Source organism: Nuphar pumila, chromosome 2 (genome assembly GCF_984573655.1).
Source record: "Nuphar pumila chromosome 2, dmNupPumi1.hap1.1, whole genome shotgun sequence".
Classification (NCBI taxonomy): domain Eukaryota; kingdom Viridiplantae; phylum Streptophyta; class Magnoliopsida; order Nymphaeales; family Nymphaeaceae; genus Nuphar; species Nuphar pumila.
Window position 1 is genome coordinate 100699578 of NC_143250.1, and position 27398 is coordinate 100726975.

A 27398-nucleotide genomic window follows, 5' to 3' on the forward strand; every position below is an offset into this window, starting at 1 on the left:
AATGTATCCTTCCTAGAAAAGAAAAGTTTTTTCGGTAAGAATCCTATGGAAATAGATGAGTACTCCTTTTTGTTGGACTTAGTTCCAAAGATTGATGAAGGTGATATTAATGAAAGTCAAGACAAACAAAATGATATGATAAGTCCAGAATCATTTAGTGATGATCAAGGTTATATTCAATACTCTAGGCGGGGAAATTTAGAAAAGCCATGTGCTCTAGAAAAATATACTCAAGAACAGGAACAAATATCAACCAGAAAGTCATCTAGAGTGTCAAAAGTTCTCGAAAAATTTGTCATGAGTCTTTTTCCCCAAAATATCAAGCATACATTGCCTTGATACACTCCTACAAAGAGCCCTCTAACTATGTCGAAGCAAAAGAACAGCCTGAATGGGTCAAAGCTATGACAACAGAATTAAAAGCCTTAGAAAAAACAAATACTTGGACCATTCAAGACATTCCAACATGCAAAAAGCCTATAGGTTGTTGATGAGTGTACAAAATCAAAACCAAGAGTGATGGCACTCTTGAGAGGTTTAAAGTCTGATTAGTTGTCAAAGGCTATTCCCAAGAATATGAAATAGACTATAAAGAGACTTTTGCCCCAATCGCTTGAATGACCACAGTAAGTATCTTAATAGCTCTTGCCTCTGTAAAGAAATGACATATATACCAAATGGATATCGAAAATGCATTTCTAAATGAAAGCCTCGTCGAAGAAGTATACATGGACCCACCACCTGGCATAAATATTCCTAAAGGAAAAACTTTTCATTTAAATAAGGCTTTGTATGGATTTAAGTAAGCCCCAAAAGCTTGGTATGATAAGTTTAGTCAAGTTATGCTTGATTTTGGTTTGCAATCTTGTCTTACTGACACAGCTTTGTTTGTTAAGAATTCTGATGCAGGTATCATTATTATTTTCCTCTATGTAAACGACATAATCAGCATTGGAAGTGATAAACAGAGAGTGGACAATATTAAAAAGTTGCTCAAAACACACTTTGAAATGAATGACTTGGGTTTTCTAAAAGAAATTCTTGGAATAGAAGTTGTTTATTCTCCTAGATGATATTTACTAACTCAATCTAAATTTGCTTTAGATATTGTTGACAGGTCTGGTATCTCAGATGGAAGACAAGTTGACACTCCCGAAGTTGTAAATGTCAAAATGAAGATTGATGATGAAGAACCACTTAAAAATCCAGCACCTTACAGACAACTTGTCGGGGCACTGTCTTATCTCTCCATTATAAGACCTGACATTGCGCATGTTGTTCACAAAGCAAGCCAATTTCAACATGCTCCCACTACTGTCCATATAAGAGTTGTTTTATGCATTATTAGATATATTAAAACTTTCGTTTTTCGAGGACTTTCCTTATCAGTTTTTTCTTCCTTAGACTTAACTGCTTATATTGATGCAGATTGGGGAGATGATTCTAATGATCGACACTCAACTACTGGCTTATGTGTGTTTTTAGGAGAATCATTGGTCTCTTGGAAGTGCAAGAAGCAACAAAAGGTCTCCCTTTCATCAACTGAAACCGAGTACAGAGCAATGGCTACAACCACCATGAAGTAGTCCAACTAAGGCGATTGTTTCGCGACATGGGTGTTAGGAGTACAAGAGCATTCCGACTGTGTTGTGACAACAAAAGTTCTATTTACATTGCCAACAACTGAACATTCCACGAATAAACTAAACATATTCAGATGGATTGTCACTACGTACAAGAGGAATTTCTACATGGCACCATTGATCTTCCATATGTCTCCTCTGAATATCAACTGACAGACTTTTTTTTCAAACATCTCGCTGCTCCTCGTTTTCACTTTCTCTTGGACAAGCTTTCAGTTGTTCAACCGTAAGTTTGAGGGAGTGTTAAATAATGTAACATAACATCATATGTAATCTCATAGTTTTAGTTTAGTTATATAGTTAGGATTAGAATAGTTTCTTTGTTTAGTTAGGTTTTCCTTTTTTCAGTTTGATTTTTTGGACATAATTAGACTTTATGCTTTGTTGACCAAAGTCAAAAAGCATAAAGTGAGAGAGTTGTTGGACCCCCAACGACTCTATTTAGAGTCGTTGGGAGCCTAACGACTCCCTCATTCCCTCTTCTCTTTGTATTATAAATATGGGGTTTTACCCCCTTGTAATTTATAATTTTAGTGGGTGCTTTCCCAATCAATAAAATCATATTCTTTCCTCTTGTTGTGGTATACCCTTTCTTGGGTATTGTGTATGAATCCTTGTGGTTCATGTGAATAATCTTTTCGGTGGTTCCATTTGAAGATTTGCTTGGTGATAATCCAAGAACTCATCTGTTTACAAAGAAAACATATTTTTACATTCAAAAAACATGGTCCAATGTATGGTTCCTATCAAACAAATTATATTGAATACATCTATGAGATCTGATTGAGAATATACGGCCTGCACCCATGCTTTCTACTATAGGTGGGTGTAGGTAGGGATGTCAACAGGTCGGTTTTACTCGGACATGACCCAGACCAAACCCTATAGGGTCCAGGTATGGTGACAAATAAGAAGACCCGAGTCCGGACCCGAAGCTCTGATTAATACATGGACCCGGGTATAGCTTGTGAAATTTTATGCCAGACTAGGGCCTGACTCGAGTTCCGATTAAGACCCGCAAATTTACAATGTAAAAATGATAAAAAATATTATTTTACCGGGTATAGTTTCTCTTATAGTAGACCGATTAGACTCGGGTCCGGACCCGATACCATACCCAAAAATCTGGTCCAAGTTTGGTTCCACCTGGGTCCAAACCAAACCGATCCTTTGACACTCCTAGGTGTAGATGCACTTGGAGCACCCTAACAATAATAATACTAATATTATTATTATTATATACCCCTTGTCAAAATTATGAAAAGAAAACTAGTAATTAACAAGATCTATATGTACTATATGTATACTTGTGAATGTACTTATGCAAGCAAACCTGTAAAACTTAAGATCATCTGAACCCATCCCAATGTCAAAATTATAGAGGAAAATTAGTGATTCACACAGATCAAGACTCAAAATCATTAAATATGCACAATTTGCACTCTCCATCTGCATTTTCTGAGTTTGTGTTATACCAAAACTTAATGTTGTCCATTTGATAAACATTGTTTTAGATCTAATGTTCCAGATACTGTTGTGCATCTACAAATAGAAAGTAAAAGCATGGTATTTCCACATAGACAAGTATAAGAAGCTAAAGAAGCAAAGGAAAAAGAAAAGTAATTGACCTTTAATCTTATTAACCAGCCACTTTGTACCCCCTTCAATGCTGCTAGACAATGACTATTAACCAAGAAAAAAACATCATCAGCATCATGCTAGAATTTAGAAACATCAAAGATTGAGGAATAATAAAATAATTAAAACTTAATTACACAAGAAATCATTAATCTTAAACACAAATATAAGCACTTTGTCAAGGAGAAATTTTTTCATGTTGGTGTAAAACAACTAATGCTTTGACTTTGACCAGAAATCATTTGCATATTGCATGTACGCCAAATAGCTAAAATGTTTGACAGCTATTACGAAACATTGAATATAGCAGGAAGAAGTCCAGAGTTGTGAGTCGGGGAAGCGAGAGCGAAAAGCGATTCGGGAAGTGGAAGCGGGAAGCGAGACACTTCCAAAATTTTAGAAAGCGGGAAGCGCGGGACAACTTAGAAGCGAACTAGGAAGGGAACCGGAAGCGACCTAAGAAGCTAGAGAGAAGCGAAAAAAGAAAGAAAAATGAAAATGAAAACACAAAAAAAAAAGAAGGGGAAGCGAGCTTCCCCTAAATGGGAAGTGCGCTTCCCCTAAATGGAAAGTGTGCTTCCCAATTTATTTTGGCGCTTCCCAATACCTTTTGGAAGTGCCATGTTTCGCGCTTCGGAGAAGCACGCTTCCCCGTGCCTTATGGGGCTTCCGGTAACCCTGAAAAGAACAAGAATCAATTGATTTCTAGTTTATTCAATATGATTTCCTATATCACATCAAATCATGTAAAAGAAATTTCAAGGGACATTCTTGTTAACATACACATGCACCCATTTTGCAGTCCATAGAATTGCTGTTGCTAACCAGCAACATGAGGATTGCAATAAATTATTCTGAATATCTCAAAGCAATGCACAATTACAGGCTATACAACTTAGAGATGTCACACAGAAGTGAAATGTCATTAGAATGTAATGGATATAAAGGAGAATAGTGGTACACTATTCAAATTCCTCAAACTCTCAACAGAAAATGTATTAAAAGGTCACCAATAAAATTATACAGAACAACAACCGGTCACCTGATCCTAAGCTAAGTGAGCATTATAGAGATCCTATGGTAGGGTGTTTAGCAGACAACTTTCTGTAATATATATATATATATGTAAGTATTAGATGTATTTTGTATACCATAAAGATTGTGCTTAACCTGAATAATATTCCACTCTAAGAAATAAGGCAAAGAAGCCACAAGTCATCTTTTAGAAAGATGCTAGTATCTGTAATAGAAAATGCATTATGTACTTTTGTTCACTACACAATGATGGATCTTCATAATGGAATGGAAAATACACAATAAGGTGCCTCTTAAGGGCTTACAATCATACAAAGAGAGCACATGCAAAGACCACTTATGGGTCAATACATATCACAAGCACAATAGCCTCTTATGGGCTTGGAACACAACATAAAAATATAAGATTTTATATATTCAAATGTGCTTGAGAACAAGAATACTTAATAAAGGGAGACACCCTTTATATAAACAAAGGAGAGCGCTTATAGTTGTTGGGATGCTCCCAGCAGCTATAATGGTCAATGACTATTAAGCCCTTACAAGGAAAATAAAAGACAGAAATAAAGAAAATAAAAATAAGAACATACAAATGACTAAAGTGCCTCTAGTGGACACAGTCTATTACATGAACTGAAAGACCAAAATATCCTTAATGAATATAACTTATTACAATGACAATATATATATATATATATGTACAAATCCTAATATATACAATTTAACACTCCCCTTCAAACTTACAGTATAATCACCGAAAGTTTGTCAAGAGATGAAACTGGGGAGAAGGAAGTGTCTTGGTGAAGAAGTCGACTAACTGAAACTCAAATGCTACGTAAGACAAGATGATAATCCTCTTGAGATACTTTTTATGAACATAATGGCAATTCATCTCAATATGTTTGGTCTGTTCATGGAATGTATGGTTGTCAGCAATGTAGATGGTGCTTTTATTATCACAATATAATTTTGAGGGTGACTGTATATACACCCTCTTTTCTTCTAATAATCTCCTCAACCATATGATTTCCATGGCATAATACTCAACTTCAGTTGACGACAGTGATACTTTTTGCATTTTCAGAATACCAACGAATCACCTATAAACACACAAAAACCAGTGGTTCAGTTCTATCATTGGGATCCCCTCCTCAATCATTATCAGTATAAGCAATTAATTCAAGTGGAGAGGAAGAGGATAACAATAGCCCTCTTGAAATAGAGGTTTGCAAATATCTAATAATACACATAACAACGCTCATGTGTACAGTCATATGAGAATGTTGAAACTGACTTGTTGTGTGCACGGCATGAGAAATGTCAGGTCGGGTGATAGCCAAATATGTAAAAGCTCTAATCATTTGTTCATAAGGAGTAGGGTCGTCTAAAGGGGTGTCGTCATTGATTTTCATCTTATCATTGATAACTTCAGGCGTATCAACCATCTTTTCATTTGTAATGCCAGACCTATCAATAATCTCAGAGGCAAACTTGGATTGAGTTAGCAAATAACCACAGACAGAGTAAGCTACTTCAATCCCTAAACAATATCGAAGAAAAGCTAGATCATTCATTTCAAACCTTTGTTTTAAAACAATTTAAATATAACAAACTCTTTGTTTATCTCCAACGATGATCATGTCGTCAACATAAAGCAGAAAAATAACCATACATGCATTAGATTTTTTAATAAACATAGCAGTGCCAGTATAACAAGATTTAAAACCAAGATTAAGCATAATTGAATTGAATCTATCATACGAGACTTTAGGAGCTTGTTTTAAGCTATACAAGGCTTTACGAAGATGAATAATCATTCCTACGAGAATTTCATATCCTGGTGGATACTTTTTCTTTTAGTTCACCATTCAAAAAGGCATTTTTAACATCCATTTGATAAATGAACCAATTCTTAATGACAACTACAACAATGAAAGTCCTAACCAAGGTCATCCTAACCACAGGTGTGAAATTCTCATCATTAGTCTATATTGTATTCTTGCGAATAGCCTTTGGTGACTAGTCTAGCCTTATACCATTCTAGGAAACTATCGCTCTTAGTTTTAACCTTGTAAACCTAACTACAACCTGTTATCATTGCAAAATTTTACTTTTGCAAGTCAAACTGACATTTGAAAAAAGATTTTGAAAATAACTCGCCTCCGTTTTAAAATGCAGGATAATTCTGAGGAATGGGACTCGTCTGTCGGTACGAGGTTTAACTGTTCCTGGCACTATAACCAGGGGTAATTGAACCAAAGATCAATCTAGTTTTTGCTTTGCTTTGCTCAACTTGTCTAAACCGATGTTTTATTCCTAAATGCACAAAGAATCAGGCATGTGCTATGAAATTCTGAAAATGAAGATTTGAAAACATGATGTTTGCTTGAAATAATTGAAAATATTTGAAAAAGGATACTTGAAAATCGTGAACCATGTTGAGAGAACATTTCTGAAGAAAAGAATCGATTTCTGAAGAAATCTTAATGTGTTATGAAAATCGATTTCTGAGAAAATTCAAATAACTTTGAGAAAATTGATTTTTTTTAGATGAATTTGGAAAATATATCAAAAGGGATGGGCGTGTGGCCCTATGAAAATCCTTTCATGACGCAATCTAACTTAGATGAATGAATGCAATTTTGAAAAAAACATTTTCTGAAGAACTTTTGAGAAAATTGTTTGAAAAAAGAAGTTTATGTGCCTTATAGAATTTCAATAAAATAGATTTTCCTCATATCCCTGACTATGGCCACAGATATGGATTGAATCTAATCCATTTAATTCTAAAAGGAGAAAATATTTAGAAAACTTTGAAATATGCAATGGTTTTTTAAAGCCAAATGAAGAGATTTTTGAAAGATTTTCTCAAAATAAGTGAGAATAAGTCAGAAAAAACAGTCAGGGTTAGAGTCCTAACTTAACCGAAACTCTTAAATAGAATCCTAAATCAACTGGAACTCTATGAAATAGACTAATTTTTGAAAAACAAGTGAAGAGAATGAAAATGGAAGTAGAAACATAAATCAAAATGGAGTCCTAACCGGATTAGGACTCTGAGACAGAGTCCTGATCGGACTAAAACTCTAGATTTTTTGTTTTTCTGACAATAATTGAGATAATTTTTAGAAAATAAGTGGAATATGATGAAATTTGAAATCGGGATTAGAGTCCTAATCCAACTGAAACTCCAAGGCAGAGTCCTAGTTCAACCGAAACTCTAAAATTTTGGGTTTGTTTTCGAAAAACAAGTAAAATAAAGGTAACAGATGAAAGCATGGTAGAGTTCTGAACCGATCGGGACTCTAGGACAGACTCTTGATTCGACTGAAACTCTAGAATTTTGCTTCTTTTGGAAAACAAATGAAATGATTTTCGAAAACAAGTGAAAATAGCAACACGCAGTGAAATCAGACCCAACCGAAACTCTGGGGATAGAGTCCTAATTAGGCTAGAACTCTAGAATTTTGCTATTTTTGAAAGATGAATTAAAAGGTTTTCTCAGAATTTGATAAAATGAGCTGAAAAACGAAGTTAGGGTCAGAGTCCTGATCAAACTGGGACTCTGGGATAGAGTCCTAATTTGACTAAAACTCTCAGAATTTTGAACAAACAAGGAGATTTTAGAAGTTTTTTCGCAAAAATAGATGAAAACAAGGTGAAAACTGAAATCAGAATTAGAGTCTTGATCCAACTAGGACTCTGGGACAGAGTCCTAATTCGACTAAAACTCTTAAAATTTAGGGTTTTCTAGAAAACAAATAAGAGGATTTTAGAAAATAGGTGAAAATAAGATAGAAATTGAAGTCAAGTTCAGAGTCCTGATCCGACTAGGACTCTGAGAAAGAGTCCTAATTCGACTAGAACTCTTAGAATTTTTGGTTTTCTGAAAATCAAATGATGAGATTTTAAAAAAGACTTGAAAACAAGTGAAAATGAAATAAGAAAATGAAATCAGGATAGAGTCTTGATTCGAATGGGATTTTGGGGAGGAGTCCTGATTCGACCAAAACTCTAAGATTTTTGTCTTTTTAAAAGTCAGATGAGAAGGTTTTCAAAAACAAGTGAAAAACGGGAGTAAAGGATGAAATCGGGATAGGACTACCTCTGATTTAAAATCAAAATAAAATTTTGAAAATGTTCAAAAAGATGAAAAGACAGAGTCCTGATTCGACTAGGACTCTGAAATTTTGAGAATTTCGACAAATGAAGAAATCCAGAAGCGACACCACCTAGATGGGTCTCATCTGAGATTTGAAATCAGTTAAAATTTGAGTATGAAATAAATCCAGATTGTTTTCTAAGAAAAATATTTTGAAATATAGGATCATGGGAGTTGACAAATGGTAAATGTTGATCTAAAACCCAAGTTTTTGAAATTGATTTCGAAAGAAGGGTTTTAAAATTGAATCTAGATTTGAAGATTTTGAAAAACCAGAGTGATGGATCTCGAGAATGGTATGCAATGCGATGAAATGATAAGAAATGATGATATATGACATGGAATGTCACGTGAAATGCAAACCTTGGATAAAGGATTTCAGGTATTGGACCCCGATCGACAGTTGTACCAATTAAAAAGTGATAAAATTGATAAAAATGAACAAAATGATTCAAGAAATGGTTTTTGTCCCTATAGGGCCAGGAGTGACACTGAAAACAGGGGTTTAATTGGTTTTAACTGGAATGAACTGAGTTCTAGGGTTTCAGAACTCTAATGAACTGACAAGACACTGGCTCAACTAAACTCCTAGACTGAATGATCGAGAAATGATATCATTTCTTAGAGAAATTGTGAGAAATGATCACTGGAGTGAAGTGAGTTACGAACAAGAACTGGGTTTGAGCTGGAACAAAGATCAGTAATACTGAGATGAACTAAAATTAAAGCTTAAACACTAGCTCAACTGACTGGACTTAGCTCAATTTTAGCTGAAATGAGCTGAAATGGGCTAAAATGGATTCCTAGACTGTGGGAAATGGATTTGAACTGGAACCGCGCTACTTGAACTCCTGATGAGCTCAGGATAGACTCAGAGGAATAGGGTCAATTGAATTTGACTAACCCGGGAACAATTGACTGGGATTCAGGTTAGAAATAAGCTCATTTCTCAGGAAATGAACCAATTTTGGCAGAAATGGTCAGAAATGAACATGATCTGCTCATCGTGAGCTCAGGTGAGCTAGAAATGACTGACATTCTAATTATTCTGAGCTTAAAAATAAGCTTGGTCGACTCTGACTGACAAGGATCTAAGGTAAACTAGGGAAAAAATGGGAATTTTAATGACAGAATGGGGGTGAAATGACATCTAAAAGAAGACAGACATAGGGTTAGACTCCTACACTGACCTACAGGTTTGGCATCTATGGCAGGGGGTATCTGGAAGTGAACGAGGAAAATTTGGGGTGTTTACACAATCTATGAACTTTTTTCTTTGTGGTAGATTTCCTATTTGCCAAGTGATATATTTCTAAGGCTTTAAGCTCATGGTTTATGGTTTCTATTTACTCGAGATGACTTTTGGCTTGTTTGCAGGAAGTGGTTCGAAACGAAAAAAGATTTTAGCTAGACGTGCTCGGTACTGAGTAGAAAATGAGTCATAGGAGACAAATCTATCTGGGGTCGAGATTCCCTAGTAGATCTCCTAGTACTTTGCAACTCAAGGTTAGAGTATTGATCTAAGGCATTAGGTTGACTCTCGTTGCCTCTTCTATATTAAATTATAGGAGGTTCACTTCTATCTATATCATGATCCACATCACAAGGGGTACGAATAACAAGTTCTTCTTCATCAATATTCAAAGAATCTTCCTTAGGAAGTAATTTAAATAAAAAGGAATAATTGTTAGCTTTCTTAGGCACATCATGATAAAAAAAACTTTTTTTTCTAAAAAGGTAACATTTCTAGAAATATATAATTTATTGTTTTTAAGATCATAACACCTAAAACCTTTTTGGATTTCACCATACCCAAGAAAACACAGGGAATAACCCAAGAAAATAATTTATCATTTTTGTTAGTGAGAACAAAACATTTACATCCAAAAGTTCTTAATTTATAGCAATCCGGAGAGATTTTGCAAAGTTTTTTAATAGGTGTAATGTGTTGAAGTTTGACGGGAGGGATTCTATTTATAAGATAAACAACAGTAAGGGTAATTTCGGCCCAAAACTCTTTTGAAACATTTTTTGAGATTAGTAAGGTACGAGTAGTTTCAACAATATGCTTATGTTTTCTTTCAGTCAAACCATTTTGTTGAGGAGTACGAGCGCACACGATCTTTGGTGAACAATTTCATTTAGTTCTAAATACTTTTTAAACTCATTTGACATAAATTCTTCCCTTTAATCGGACTGAAAAATAGTTATATTAGATTGAAATAAATTTTTGAGTAAGTTGTGAAAAGATTTAAAAACCTCAAAAACTTCACTTTTGTAACTCAAAAAGTATATTCATGTATAACAAGAATAATCATCAACAAAAATCACATAATAAACAAAACCACCCTTAGATATAACAGGTGTTGAACCTTGTACATCCGAGTTAATCAACTCAAGTGGTTTAGAGGCAAAAAAGATCCTTTCTTGAAAGCGAATGGCCTTTATTTTTTTTAAAATATAATAAAAACAATCGAAGTTTACATTACAAAATTTTCATCAATGAGGTACATTGGATCATTTAGATATGCTAGGATGACCTAGCCTTTAATGCCACAAAACAATATCCAAATCTTGTACATTATAACAAAAAGAAGTTTTTGAAAGAATCAATCGATCCACGTAGTAGAGGTTTCATTCTCTATGACCTTCCTCAATCTGCATCCCTGACTGGAGATCATATACTAAAAACATTGGTTCGATGAGAAGGAGATTTTACAACCATGATCGGCAATTTAAGAGACAGAAAGAAGATTTAAATTTAGTTTTGGAACAAATTTGATTTTTGGTATAGAAAATTTTAAAGAATTTTTAAAATTTCCAATACCTTTTATCTCAAGAGAAGAGTCATCCGCAGTAAAAACATTAGATACACTTGAGTTTTTCATCGGAAAGCAAAGCATTATTAGGGATTTCATATGACTATGCATTAAAGTCCAAAAGCCAAAGAATTTTAACTGGAGGAGATCATGACGAAACAACGACACCCGTGATAGAAGAGGACGACACCTTGAGAAGCGGTTGTAGAGCGTCCACCAGTTGGGACAAAGACATAATTCCAATGGATTTGGAATCTCCATTAACTCCACTCTTGTCTTCATGTGATGATTCTATGCTCGCCACTCTTCACTCATCTCTTCCTTGGAACTTAGGGAATAAGGCTTGAGATGACCCGGTTCTCCATAATTGTGACATATAATTTTTTTCCTCCCTTCATTGTTATGTTGCCTCCCAAAGTTTGATTTTGGTGAAATAAGGAGGCTTGTAGGTATTAGTGTTGGCTCCAGGTCTTGAGACGGCCAATCAACACATTATCCTTAACTTCCTTGGGCTTAGACATGGTTTTCAACCTCGTCTCTTCCATGCAAACTTTGGCCAAGACTTCATGTAGAGGTGATGACTCATCTTTGTTACAGTGAGTAATGGTGACCTTTGTTCATATTTGGGTCTAAAGCCTTGCATAAATTAAAAGAATTGTTCTTTTAAGATTTGTTTCTTCCTTAGACAAGCATCATGAGACGTATCCCAAATAAGCTCAAACTTAGCCATTTGTGAAAATAAATCGAATATCAAATGTGTGGAAGCCATCAGAGTTAGCCTTCTGCAGGAAATAGGGAGAAAGAGAAAGAGAGAGGGAGATGCTCAGAAAATGGCAGCCACACTTGCAATAGTCGTGCCCTAATAGTATTATATGCAACTTAATATACATTGGGTTTAAAGTACAAACAAATTACAAAATATGCCATTACACAATATAAAACATGATTATGTGATCAAACGCACGGATCTGGATCCAATCCAGATCCAGTGACATCTAATCACATTTTATCACCCTCCCTCAAGTTGTGCATGATCTTGTACCATTGACAACTTGTTCTTTAAGAACCAAAATTGATGCTTTGTTAGGCCTTTAGTGAACAAGTCGGCAACTTGACTTTCTGTGCGAATGTGATAAGGCTCAATCTTGTTGTCTTCAACCTTCTGTCTGATAAAGTGTTGATCTATCAAAATATGTTTTGTGCAACTATGTTGTATTGGATTATAAGCAATGTTAATAATACTCTCATTATCACACAACAAAAATGATTGAGATACTCCTCCCAGATCAGCTAGAAGATGTCTGACCCATGTAGCTTCAGTTGTCCCGACTGTCATAGACCTGTATTCTGCTTCAGTACTGGATCTAGCAACAACTCTTTGTTTCCTGCTACTCCATGACACCAAATTTCTTCTAATGAATATACAATATCCAGAAATAGATCTACTCTCATTTGGATCCCCTGCCCAATCTGCATTTGTATAAGTGATGATTTCGTGCCCCTTATTGTCAGACCAATTTCTTGATAAAAAAGACCATCTCCAATGGTTCCTTTCAAGAATCTTAAAATTCTCTTCACAGCATCAACATAACTAGTTCTTGGTTCGTGCATAAATTAAGATACCTGATTAACAAAATATACAATGTCTGGCCTGGTGAAGGTAAGATCCTGAAGCATCCCAACAGTGCTCTGATATTTAGTCGGATCATTATATAAATCTTCATCATTAGAGCTTAGCCTTTGATGCAAAACACTAAGCGTGTTTAGGGGTTTACAATTTGTCATTCATGTCCTGCTCAAAAGATCAAGAGTGTATTTATGTTGTGTAAGAGTTAAAACATCACCTCGTTTATCAACTTCAACTCCAAGAAAATATCTTAAATCATCAAGATCTTTATCTTAAAATTTTGCATCAACAATTTCTTTATTGTTTGTATATGACTCTTTGAATTGCCTGTAAGGATTATGTCATCAACATATATAAGTAGTAAGGTAGTAACATCTTATCCTTGAAAATGAATAGAGAATGGTCAAGAGAGCATCCGCGAAAACCATAATTTTGAATTTTGAGAGAAAAACTCCCAAGCTAAGAGCGAGAGGCTTGCTTCAACCCATAAAGAGCTCTTTTCAGTTTGCACACATAATTCTTGGGATCTCCTTCAGCATATCCAGGAGGTTGTTCCATGAAAACTTCTTCCTTTAAATCTCCATGTAAGAAGGCATTTTTTTACATTTAACCGACTCAACTGTCATCCATAATCAATTGCCAAAGATATAACAATCCATATTGTTTCCATTTTAACCACAGGACTGAAAGTCTCATCATAATCTTGCCGATATTCTTGTGTAAAACCTCATGCCACAAGTCTTACTTTATATCTCTCAATGCATCCATCAGGCTTATATTTAATCTTATAAACCCACTTGCACCCCACAACGTTTTTTTCCTCGAGTCTAGGAACAATTTCCTAGGTTTGACATTCATGTAGAGTCTCCATCTCTTCATTCATAACCTCTATCCATTTTTGGGATTTAATGGCTTGATAGAAGTTGACTCGTTCATCATGCTTCTCAACTTGTGACATGAACAACTGTAAATTCATGGAGAAATTATCATAGCTAACCCATCTTTGAATAGGATGACGTATCCTTTTTGATCTTCTTAATGGAGGTTGACTCATATTATACTCGGCATTGTCTATGACAGGATCTCTTTCTCTTCAAACATAAACTTGACTAGAGAATCTCTGAATTTCTCTAGGCCTTTCATTTTCTGAAATATGTGAAGGTTCCAAATTTTGTCTATTAGAGCACAATTCTTCACAAAATGGCTGACAAGTCCTCCCTTCACTTGCAAACAATTCTGCACTCATCCAGGGATCATAAACTTCAACATTTCAAGGTGGTTCTGCTTTTGAGACAATGACATGCTCTCAAAATTTTGTTCATCAAAAACAACATTTCTGAAAATCTTGATACGTTTAGTTACAGGATCATAACATTTGTATCCCTTATAATCATTCGCATATCCAACAAACCTATCCTTCACTGCTGAAATTTATTTTTCAGAGACTTGTCAATATGAACATAACAAACACAACAAAAAATACGCAAGTCATTATAATCAGTATGTTTTCCAAAAAGAGTAAAATATGAAGACTTGTCCTCTAGAATTCCCATGGGGAGGCAGTTAATCACATGTACGACGGTGTGAAAAGCTTTTGTCCAAAGATTAATATGAACATTACTATCATGAAGTATGCTCATAGCACTCTCAACAATATGGCGGTGTTTCCGTTCAGCCACTCCAGTTTGTTGAGTATGTGGACAAGACACTCGTCTACTTATCCCATTATTTCGAAGAAAATCAATGAAGTCATTTGAAGAATATTCACCTCCACCATCACATTGAAAATGTATAATATTAGAACAGAAACGATTATTTATGATTACACAGAAGTCTTGAAATAATCTAAAAACTTCGGACTTGTGTTTCATGAAGTATATTCAGGTGAAGCGAGAATAACTATCTATGAATAAAACATAATATTGACTTCCAGATGAAGAATAGACAGGAGTTGGTCCCCATACATCAGAGTACACAATTTCAAAAGCTCCTGAGACTCTTTTATTAACAACATTAAAAGGAAGAACATGACTCTTATATAGTTGATAACTCGAACACTTTTTAGCATCCAAAACAGGGTGCAGACAAGACTCTAGAATCAAATTTTCTGACACAAGTTTCTTAATAAAACCATGACTACAATGACCCAAACGACTGTGCCACAAATCTAGCTTATTACATTGAGAAAGATTGTATAGACCTGTATGATAAGACTTGAGACTCTGTGATGTTGGTTTCAAGAAAGATGACTTCAAGGTAGAAGATGAATGAGAAATGGGATCCTCCTTGAAGATATACATGTTTTCTCGTCGCTCCCCCTCAGCGAATGTCTCCTTCATTCGAAGATCCTTAACATACAGAGAAGAGGGTGTTAAAATATATATATATATATATATATATATATATATATATATATATACTTATATATATATACATCCGTATATATATAAGTATATGTATATACATATATGTATATATATATTATTTCTCATTTAGATAAATACCCGATTGGGGTATTCTTGTAAAACCACTCATGTATTTTTCTCTTTTTTTTCTCTTTTTCCCTTTTTCCTTTTCTTTTTTTCCTTTATTTTTCCTTTTTTGAAATGACCACAAGGGGGGCCCACACTTGTAGTCGTTGGGGCTCCAACGGTCAGATTTCTGACCGTTGGGGCTCCCAACGACTACAAGGGAGCCCCCCCCCCCTTGTGGTTCCTTTAGTGCTTCCCTCCTCTATAAATAGAGGAGGTCTTCCCCTCTTAAATGTATGGGTTTATACCCCTCTCTCTTCTCTTCTTCAATAATATCCAACTTATGACTTTAAGTCATTTCCATATTTGAGAGTTTTTGTGTGTGCACATTTGGTGTTTGTGTTCTTGGCTTTAGTGGTCACTCTTTAAGAGTGGCATTTGCTCTATTGGTGCTTCCGCCTCTTTTCATTACATGGTATCAGAGCTCGGTTGGTGATTGGGCTTCTCTTTTGTCATCTTGGAACGCGTGCCTCTCAAAGTTTTTTGAAGAAGAGAAGAATAGTTGGTGCCGATGGAACGTGACTCTAAAGTGGAGCTCTCTTTTAAGCTAAATGGGTCCAACTACCCCATGTGGGCCTCCGCGATGGAAAATCACCTAAGAGGTAAGAAACTTTGGGGTTTTGTTATGGGAACTACTCCCGAACCCTCTCTTGTTCTCACCAAAATGGAAAACGAGATTGAGAAGGCTTTAGATGGCGATGAGCGCATCAAAGCCATTAATGAACATCAATCCAAAATTGAGGATTGGGAAAGTAACCATGCCAAAATTTTGGCATGGTTCATGAACAATGTAGATCTTAAAAATTGTGCTAATATTGCCAAATTTAGAAGGGCCAATGAGGCTTGGTTTTTCCTTAAGGGTATGTATACCCAAAAGGATCTTGCTCGACAATTTTTTTGTCAAGAGAAAATCCGTTCTACCAAACAAATGGACATGAGTGTCCGGGACTATTTTAGCTCTCTAACCCCCCTTTGGGATGAGCTTGCTCTTCTTGAGCCTAAGTGGGTTGCTCCTCAAGATATTGAGCTAAGAAGGGAACAAATTGAAAAGGAGCACTTTTTTCAATTCCTTCATGGTCTTCGCCCGGAATTTGAACAAGTAAGGGCATCTCTTCTCCATAGAAGCAAAGCCCTACCTATTGAAGACGCCCTTGCCGAGATATGTCAAGAAGAAACTCGGCTTGGTTTGAGCATTAAGAGTGATGATGTTTTGGCCGTTACTAGGCCCGGATCTAATGTTAAAGCATATAGACCTCCCCACTTTAACAAAAATAACTATGGACCTAGAAAGGGGATTATATGTCATTATTGTAATGAACCGGGGCACATAAGACCGGTTTGCCCAAAGCTTAAAGGAAAAGTTGCCGCCGTTGGAGAAGATTCTCCAAAGAAGGAAGATTGCACAAAAGAAGGAGATATCAAAGAAACTCTAAATCACATCTCCGAAGCTCTCCAACATCTACTCAAGGCTTCTCCTTCAACATCCGGGGCCGCCATTGCCTACTCTTCATCTCCTCCAGGTATGTGGATACTAGATTCCGGTGCTTCTTTTCATATGACATCTCATAAAAATTCTCTTTCAAACGTTTTTTCCGAACCTATATCTTCTTGTGTTTCAACCACCGATGGTACATCATTAAAAATTGAAAGTATTGGATCTCTTAATTTTAAAAACTTTTTTGTTCCTAAAGTAAGAATCGTTCCTAAAATAAATTTAAACCTTTTTTCCGTATCTCAAATTACCGATCATGGATGCCAAGTCTCTTTCTCACCCAAGGATTGCACCGTGCAGGATCTCCAGTCAGGGAAGCTGATTGGGCAAGGCCATAGAAGGGGTGACCTCTATTTTATGGATTTTTTGACTCTTCCATCTAAGCCATCATGTAATCTTGTAAAGGACAAAAGTATTGGAATATGGCATGAGAGACTTGGCCATCCAAATTTTGTAAAAATGTCTCTTTTTCCGTTTTTGAACAATACTTGTAAAAACAATCACATGACTTGTAAAGATTGCATTTTTGGGAAATCTAAAGCTATTCCATTTCCACAAAGAAGTTACTTTACCACTCGGCCATTTGAACTTATTCATTCCGATGTATGGGGACCTTCCCCTATTTTGTCTAAAGGTGGTTTTTCGTATTACGTGGTATTTATTGATGATTTTACTCGATTCACATGGATTTACTTCCTAAGTCGTAAATCCGAAGTTTTTTCCTTCTTTAAAGAATTTCATGCAATGGTCAAAAACCAATTTTTGGGAAATCTATCTATTCTTAGATCCGATTCGGGAGGCGAATATATGTCCAATGATTTTCAAACCTATTTGAAAGAAAATGGAATTCTTCACCAACGTTCTTGCCCCAACACTCCACAACAAAATGGCCTTGCGGAAAGAAAGCATAGGCACATAATAGAGACTACAAGAACGTTATTGATCTCAAGAAACATTCCAAAATCTTTCTGGGCCGAGGCGGTTCTAACCTCTGCGTATCTTATCAATAGAACTCCTTCGTCCTCCTTGAAAAATCTTTCTCCTTTTCAAAAACTTTACAACATGTCTCCCGATTATAAAATACTAAGAATTTTTGGATGCAAATGCTTTGTTTTAACCCACAAGAATGATAAACTCTCCCCTAGGGCTATTGAATGCATTTTTTTGGGATATGGCGAAAAACAAAAAGGATATCGATGTTTTGACATACTTAAAAACAAGCTTTATATTTCTAAAGATGTCACATTCCTTGAAGAGGAAAGTGGTTTTTCGCCCCAACCAAATGAAAATATCGATTATTCATTCTTATTTGACTTATTGCCTAAAGATGATCATATTAATCCTAATGAATTCCTTGGTGAAGATCTTGTTGAACATCCAAGCGATGATCAAAACTTAGAAGAAAATGGTTCAAGACAAATACAAGTCTACTCTAGAAGGAATGAAAGGAATCCTCCTTGTGCCTTTGAAAGATTTTCCCAAAATGAGTCCATCGAAGAGACTTCTCAAAGAAGGTCAAATCGAATTTCTAAAATACCAAATAGGTTTGTTTCTTATGATTCTTTTTCGCCTAATTTTCGAGCATGTCTTCTTGCTATTCACTCTTTTCATGAACCATCTCATTACAATGATGCTAAGCAATATGCTCATTGGAATGATGCTATGCAACTTGAACTTAATGCCCTCAAAAAGGCACAAACTTGGGAAATCATTGATCCTCCCAATGGCAAGAAACCCATTGGATGTAGATGGGTTTTAAAGTGAAAACTAAGAGTGATGGTTCATTGGAAAGATATAAGGCTAGGTTGGTAGCCAAAGGATATGCCCAAGAGTATGGGGTAGATTATGATGAAACCTTTGCCCCCGTTGCTCGAATGACTAGTGTTCGAGCTCTTATTGCTATAGCCGCAGTTAAAAAATGGCCAATTTTTCAACTTGATGTTAAAAATGCCTTTTTGAATGGTAATTTAAATGAAGAAGTGTATATGGAACCACCTCCAGGTATGGATTTAAATGGAAAAATTTTGAAATTAAAAAAGGCTTTATATGGTCTTAAGCAAGCACCTAAAGCTTGGTATGATAGGTTTAGTAACGTATTAATAAATTTAGGCTTTTCTTCTTGTTATACTGACACTGCTCTTTTTGTGAAGAGAACAGGTGACTCCATTATTATGCTTCTGTTGTATGTTGATGATATGATCATCACTGGGAATGACAAAAAGGAAGTAAATGATGTTAAGTCTATGCTAAAAGATACCTTTGATATGTCTGACCTTGGTTATTTACAATATTTCTTAGGTATTGAAGTGGCTTATTCCGAACGTGGATACATCTTATCTCAGATGAAGTTAGCTGCTGAAATTTGTACCAAATCAGGAATATCTGACGAAAAGAAAGTTGAGACTCCAGAAGTTATCAATGCAAAACTTAAACTTGAAGATGGTGTTCTTCTTGAAGATCCAACTCCCTACCGTCAATTAATTGGATCCCTCACTTATCTATCCATCACTCGTCCTGACATAGCTCATGCGGTTCATGCAGCAAGCCAGTTCCAGCACGCACCTACCACAGTTCATATGGCGGCCGTAATGAGAATTGTGCGATATATCAAAAATACCATCTCAAAGGGACTCTTCTTATCCTCTTCCTCATCTCTTGAATTGACTGCTTTTACTGATGCTGACTGGGAAGGCAATCCCAATGATCGTATCTCAATTACGGGTCTTTGTATCTTTTTAGGAGAATCTCTCATCTCGTGGAGATGTAAGAAGCAGCAGAAAGTCTCCTTATCATCTACTGAAGCTGAGTATCGGGCTATGGCGATGACAACTATGGAAATCGTATGGCTCATAAGTCTCCTTGCCGACATGGGCGTTCTCATTTCCACTCCTACCAAGCTCTGCTGTGACAACAAAAGTGTGATATACATTGCCAGCAATCACACCTTTCATGAACGGACAAAGCATATCGAGATGGATTGCCATTATGTTCGAGACGAATATCTCAGAGGGACTATTTCGTTACCATATGTTACTTCAGAATATCAGTTGGCTGACTTCTTCACCAAAGCGCTTCCAACTCCACGATTTATGTTCCTCCTTAGCAAACTTTCGGTCTTCTCCCCGTAAAGTTTGAGGGGGCGTGTTAAAATATATATATATATATATATATATATATATATATATATATATATATATATATATATATATATATATACTTATATATATATATACATCCGTATATATATAAGTATATGTATATACATATATGTATATATATATTATTTCTCATTTAGATAAATACCCGATAGGGGTATTCTTGTAAAACCACTTATGTATTTTTCTCTTTTTTTTTCTCTTTTTCCCTTTTTCCTTTTCTTTTTTTCCTTTATTTTTCCTTTTTTGAAATGACCACAAGGGGGCCCCACACTTGTAGTCGTTGGGGCTCCAACGGTCAGATTTCTGACCGTTGGGGCTCCCAACGACTACAAGGGAGCCCCCCCCTTGTGGTTCCTTTAGTGCTTCCCTCCTCTATAAATAGAGGAGGTCTTCCCCTCTTAAATGTATGGGTTTATACCCCTCTCTCTTCTCTTCTTCAATAATATCCAACTTATGACTTTAAGTCATTTCCATATTTGAGAGTTTTTGTGTGTGCACATTTGGTGTTTGTGTTCTTGGCTTTAGTGGTCACTCTTTAAGAGTGACATTTGCTCTATTGGTGCTTCCGCCTCTTTTCATTACAGAGGGAGTAAATTCGACGGAAGAATTTGTATCATCAACAAGTTTGGATACATAGACAATATTCTTTTTAATGTTAGGAGCAAGAAGAACATTGAACAAACTAAGAGAAGTACTAGATAAAGGAATTTGTGCACTTTCAATATGAAAAATATAATGATGTGTGCCATCTCCAGTGACTATATTACTTTTTCCGAAATAAGGGGATAAATTCAAGAGCTTACTAACATTGCCTGTAACATGAGTAGTTGCTCCGGAATCCACGTACTATTCTCCTTGCTCATTCTGCTTAATACTCATCTGAGATAAAGCCGCCAGCAAAAGTTGTTGTGTATATCCAATGGGTTTCTGCCCCTCAGATTCCCTTTTGTTTCCTGCTTTGTTATTATTTTCCTTGTTTTGGGGATTAAACCAACAGTCAGCTTTCACATGTCCTTTCTTATTACACAGAAAGCATGTAGGCACTCTCCTCTGATTCCCTGCATAAAAGAATCTTGATAGATTCGGAGTACGAAGAATGCCACGACCTCTCTATCCAAAACGACCACGTCCTCTACCACCTTGAAAACTGTTACCCCCACGCCCAGTACCTTGAGACATATCTGAGGCCAATACACTATGTGCTCATAGTATGTTCACCACCTTCAGTCATGTTATTTATGCTCATCTCGTACTGAAGAAGTTTAGCTTGAAGATCTTCAAAACTGGGCAATACTGGCAAAACTGATAAGGATGTAGAGAGTACATGATATTCTGGGCCCAGTCCATTAAGAGTTTGTTGTACCTTTTCCTTATCAAAGACTGCACTTCCAACAATAGCAAGCTGTCTGTAAGAGACTTTACCTTGTCTAAAAACTTCATGACTGACATTGAGCTTTTCTTTAAGGGTCTGAAACTCCTTTTTTAGGAATAAGACTCTTGCTACTGAAATCTGAGAATATATTTGTGCAAGCTTGTTCCATAGTTGTCCAGTTGTACAATCATCTGGTATTGATAACAATACTTCATATGATAGCGTGGAAGTAAAGTATGCAACCAAAGCCTGATCTCGCTTCATCCATGTTGTAAATTCAAGGTTTGAAATATACTTAACTAATGCAACTCCTTTATCATCCTTCGTTTCCTGTGAAATGAACTGTGGTGGGACCGGAATTGATCTATCCAGATGCCCAAACAAATTTTGGCTCCTTATGAAAGGAACAATTTGCCTCTTCAAGTCAGAAAACTAGAGTGATTAAGCTTTTCGAAAAGCTGGCTTCTAAGTCACACGGACTTGGCTAAGGAGGCGCCGCACCCGAGTCGACACGCCCCGACACGGGTGCGGACACGGATGCGGCTTCGGACTCGGCCCAGACTCGGTCAACGCAGAGTCGGACTCGGTCAACGAGTCAAGGTTGACTCCGTCCACATTTTGGACTCGGTCAACTTTGACCGAGTCCAAAAATGTTCGTTTTGATTTTTAAAATACGTTTTGGATCCGGGTCGGATCGGGTCCAGACCCGACCCAGATCCAAATCTCATATGCAGCCGAACCCTAAAAGGGGTTTATCGACAGGGGGAGGGGCTTACCCTCTCGATTTTGCCTCTCCCCCTCAGCCCCTGTAGCTTTCTCCTACACCCACGCCGGCGATCCAAACTCCGGCGACGGTACGCACAGGCGCCAACCACCGTCTCCCCCTCCGTCAACACTCAACGGGTATGTCGACCCTCCTGCACCCTTTGCTCGCAGCCTCCCTCCTTGCACCCTCTGCTCGCAGAAGAGGGGCTCAGTCCCTCTTTGTGCCTCCTATTCACAAAGGAGAGGCTTGGCCCCTCCTCGTTTCACTTATGTCAGGCAGTCCCCTCCCCCCCTGCACCCTCTACTCGCAGAAGAGGGGCTCGGTCCCTCCCTGTGCCTCTGATTCACAGATGAGGGGCTTAGCCCCTCCTTGTTTCCCTTTTATCGCAGGGGTAAGAAGTAGGAGTGGGGGAAGGAGGGGGCTCTGCTGACAAGCCCAGCCTTGCCCCGCCGGACAGAAGGGAAACGAGGAGGGGTCGAGCCCCCTCCTCTGTGAATCGAAGGCAAAGGGAGGGGCCGAGCCCCTCTTCTGCGAACAGAGGGTGCAGGGAGGGGGGGGGCTTCTTTATGTGTTATATTTTGATAAGTTTGTGTTGTTAAGAATTGCTTTTTTATTTTTGCTTTAAAATTTACAATCTTTATGTGTTAATTTATTGTTATATATATAATTATATATATTTAAAATATATATATTTTTAATATATATATATATATAGCTGAGTCCCCGTGTCCAATTTTTTTGGAATTGCGCCCCACCCGTGTCCCACCCGCACCTGCACCCATGTGACAAAGGCTGGCTTAAAAAATTCAAAGAGAGTCCAGCATAGGTAGAAGAATCCATTGATAAAAGGAGAAGAGTGTTATGATAGAACGAAAAGAAGATTAGGACTGATTCAGTCAAGAACTAATATGTAGCAGCGAAATCAGATTTGGCCAATAAGCAGGAAAAACTGTAGTTTTTATACAAAACGTGCCTTTTTTAGAATGAAAAAGGCACTATTCCGGACTCAGTCCGATCCCTGCAACCAGGCCTGTTAATACAATAAGGTGATGCCTATATATATGCTGACTGAATATATGCGAAAACACTGAAAAGAAATAATGGATTCAACAATAAAGAGATGTCGACAAAGAAGAGTATTTCAGATCAGTCGGCAGATCCCAGAAAATAAAATCTGGTTTAATACCAAAACAAGTGGGATTTTCAGATTAGGATATTTAAAAACAAACGAACACTGTTTTGACATCAAAAAAGATTTTTAGGTTTTAAAAGAATGCTTGACGTCAAAGAGGATAATATGCTATTTGAGTGAAGAAATCCAAAAAAGAACAGATTGGCAGGGAATGAAAGAAAGAAGAGAAGAAGGTTTAGAAAGAAGTAGGAAGGAAGGAAGATTCTGACTAGAAGACCAAATTTCAGATTTTTATGGGCATACCTTTTGGAAGAAATCCGCAGCCCGGCTCTGATACCATGAAAATAAATTGAATATCAGATGTGTGGAAGCCACCAGAGTTAGCTTTATGTAGGAAATAGGGAGAAAGAGAAAGAGAGAGGGAGATGCTCAGAAAACGGCAGCCACACTTGCAATAGGCGTGCCCTAATAGTATTATATGCAACTTAATATACATTGGGTTTAAAGTACAAAAAATTTACAAAATATGCCATTACACAATATACAACATGATTATGTGATCAGACGCACGAATCTGGATCCAATCCAGTGACGTCTAATCACATTTTATCAATTTGGTCTCAAAGTCTTTTCAAAGATTCACAGCATTCTCTCACTCTTGTCACCTTGTTTACAATTATAGATTTTGTTGCAAATTTTCCATTTATGGGCACCATCCTTTTGAGTGTAGGTTTGTTTGATAAATGTCCAAGCCTTATCTGCTCTCTCAAATTTAAGAATGTTCTCGCATGGTTTCTCACCTATGTCACATAGGTGAGGGTGCGGGTACGGCGATGCGGCACTTTAAAAAAACTTGGGTGCATGGAGGGTATATATATATATATTCGGAACGAAGAGATACGTAAGAAGGTAGGTGTTGCACCCATTGAAAATAAGATGCGAGAGAATCGTTTACGGTGGTTTGGACATATTCGGCGAAGGCCTAATGATGCTCCAGTTAGAAGGTTGGAGAAATGGGAAAATATATTAGTTAAAAGAGGTCGGGGTAGGCATAGGAAGACTTGGATGGAGATGATAGGAAAGGATATGAATGCTTTGAACCTCAACGAGGACATGGCGTTGGATAGAAATGATTGGAGGAAAAGGCTTCATGTGGAAGACCCAAAATGAATTTCTTTTTTGGTTCATATCGCTGACCCCAATTGTTTTGGGATGAAGGCGTAGTTGTTGTTGTTGTTGTTGTTGTTGTATATATATATATATATATATATATATATATATATATATATATATATATATATATATCTGTAACACTTTTAAATTAGCATTACTAATGAAATAAAAATAATTATCATATCATCAATTCATCGTGCATAAATTCATGCAATAAATCAAATTAACTACGAAGTACAAATAAAGCAAATTGCATACAATCAAACAAGTCAAACACTGGGTTCAGAACCCAGGCCTGGGTTCAGCAGAGCCGAACCCAGCAACCATGGGTTTAGCTCTGTTGAACCCAGCAAAGCAACCATGGGTTCAGCAGAGTCGAACCCAGCAACCCTGGGTTCAGTTTTGCTAAACCCAAGAGCCCAAACTAGCAGGCCTGAGTTTACGTTCTGCTGAACCCAACAACCATGGGTTCGGCTCTGCTGAACCTAGCAACAACTGAACCCAAGAGCCCAAACTAGCAGGCATGGGTTCAACAAAGCCGAACCCAGGCATGGGTTTAGGTTATGTTGAACCCAACATAACTTAACCTAGGAGCCAAACCAAAACTTGAGTTCGGCTCTTGCAAAAATGAGGGAGAGAGAGAGGAGGAGGGGGAGAAGGAAGAAGAAGAAAGAGAGAGGAGGAGGAGAAAGCGAGGAGACGGTGGAGGGAGGAAGAGAAGAAAGAAGAAAAAAAGAGGAAGAAGCTTAAATGTCGCCGTTGTCGGTAGGAAGAGGAGGACCGACGTTGTGTTGACGTCATCGATAGGAGGAGGAGCAGGGACAGGAGGCATAGAGGAAGGATGGAGAAAGGGGGGGGGGGGGGGGGGGGGGGGTTGCGCAAATGTGCCCTAACACAACCCCCCCCCCTTTAAAACATGTTTAAATTTTTCCTTTTTGGACCGAAATGGACTCGGTCATAGTTGACTGAGTCTATTTCTGAACACTTATAACCTTGAGTGTGGTTGACTGCACCCAGGGAAGTTTGACCGCATCGGGTGCCGCACCCACGTCATGTCGACGCGGGTGCGACGACCCTTTAGAAGAGTCCATGTGACTTAGTTCCTCACACATGTTTTTTATAAATAGAGAGAGAACTTTGGCTTGACCTACTTTCCATGCCTTATATTCATTTTTATAATCCGAGAGAGTCTTTTCCATGGTTGCCAGTCGAGGAAGCGGGAAGCGATGCACTTTCAAAATTTTAGAAAGCGGGAAGCGTGGGACGACTTAGAAGCGAATCACGAACCATCTCGGAAGCGAACCAGAAGCAAGGGGGAAGCGAAAAAAGAGGACAAAATTTAAAAAAAAATGAAAAAAAGGGGGAAGCATGTTTCCCATAAAAGGGAAGCGCGCTTCCCAAAAAAAAGGTGCTTCCCTGCGCATTTCGGAAGTGCAACATTTCGCGCTTTCGAAACGTGCTTCGGGGAAGTGCGCTTCCCCGTATGCCTAGGCGCTTCTGGTAACTCTGGTCTTTTCTCTCCCTTTCCCTTTAAGAGATTCCTCTTTAGTCTCACCATCTTCTCCCACAATATTTTTGGTGAAAATAGGTTGAGGTTCTGGTGTAAAACCATCAACTAAGTGTCATAGTTATTTTCCCACTAGGATTCTTTTAACACGGTGGCCCACATGTTGTAGTTGATCCCATCAAATTTGATGGGAACAACGGTTACAACTTCTTTGTCGGCCATGGAGGTAAAGAAAAAGATAGAGAGAAAAGAGAGAATACAAGGAGAGAAGAAGAAAATATGAAGAACTTGATGGCACATTTTCTAAAGCAACGAACCAACGCTCCTTTGATATTCACGGTCCACCACACAATCTTCAATAACACAATACAATGATAGAGCACCAAGGCTATGATACTATGTAATGGAATGGAAAATACACATCTTATACGCTTGGAACACAATATAAAAATATAAGATTTTATATATTCAAATATGCTTGAGAACAAGCATACTTAATAAAGGGAGAGGCATCCTTTATATAGATAAAAGAGACCACTTAGAGTTGTTGGGATGCTCCCAACAGCTATAAATATAGCTGTTGGGAGCTCCCAACAGCTATATTGGTCAATGACTATTAAGCCCTTACAAGGAAAATAAAAGACAAATGAAGAAAATAAAAACATAAAAAAGACTAGGGATGGCAGTGGACCGGGAGAAAGCGGGGCCCCACCCCGCCTCGCCCCATTTGGACCGGGGATGAAGGGTATGAAATGGGGATGGAGGCGGGGACGAAGGTTAAAATCCATCCCCGTTCGGGGATGGACTTACACTTTTCCCCACCCCGCCATGATCCCCGCCTAGCCCCATCCCCAGTCCTTCTAAAGGATGGCAATAGACTACGGGGAAACGGGGCCCGCCCCGCCTCATCCCCGTTTGAGCCAGGGATGGAGGACATGAAACGGGGATGAAGGCGGGGGTGGAGGTTAAAATCCATCCCCGTGCAGGGATGGAGGTTCTAATCTTGAGAAGGGGCAAGGGTGGAGACCTTGTCCCCTGCCCCCGCCCCGGTCCATTGCCATCCCTACAAAAGACTAAAGTGCCCCTAGTGGATACAGTCTATTACATGGATTGAAAGATAAAAATACCCCTAATGAGTATAACCTATTACAATGACAGAAAATATATATACATATTTATATGCATATTTATATATATATATACAAATCCTAATATATGCAATTTAACAATATCTGACAGCCTCTACGAAGACGAAATACTTGTAGCATATAATCTATGTGGTCTTTGAGACAAAAAAAGTATAGGAGGAACAACTCTCACACATAGCAGATAATATGCTAGGA

The 27398-nt window shown here is 37.5% G+C and overlaps 1 protein-coding gene across 1 annotated transcript in view; it reads right to left on the reverse strand.

The window, feature by feature from the left end:
• The window catches only part of LOC149846393 (uncharacterized protein At5g01610-like), a 66715-nt gene that overhangs the window by 34621 nt on the left and 4696 nt on the right, over positions 1-27398 (reverse strand). Inside the window, exon 2 of the mRNA XM_089996335.1 lies at positions 3272-3326. Coding sequence (XP_089852461.1) covers positions 3272-3326 — 55 coding nt within the window. The remainder of the gene's footprint in view (positions 1-3271; positions 3327-27398) is intronic.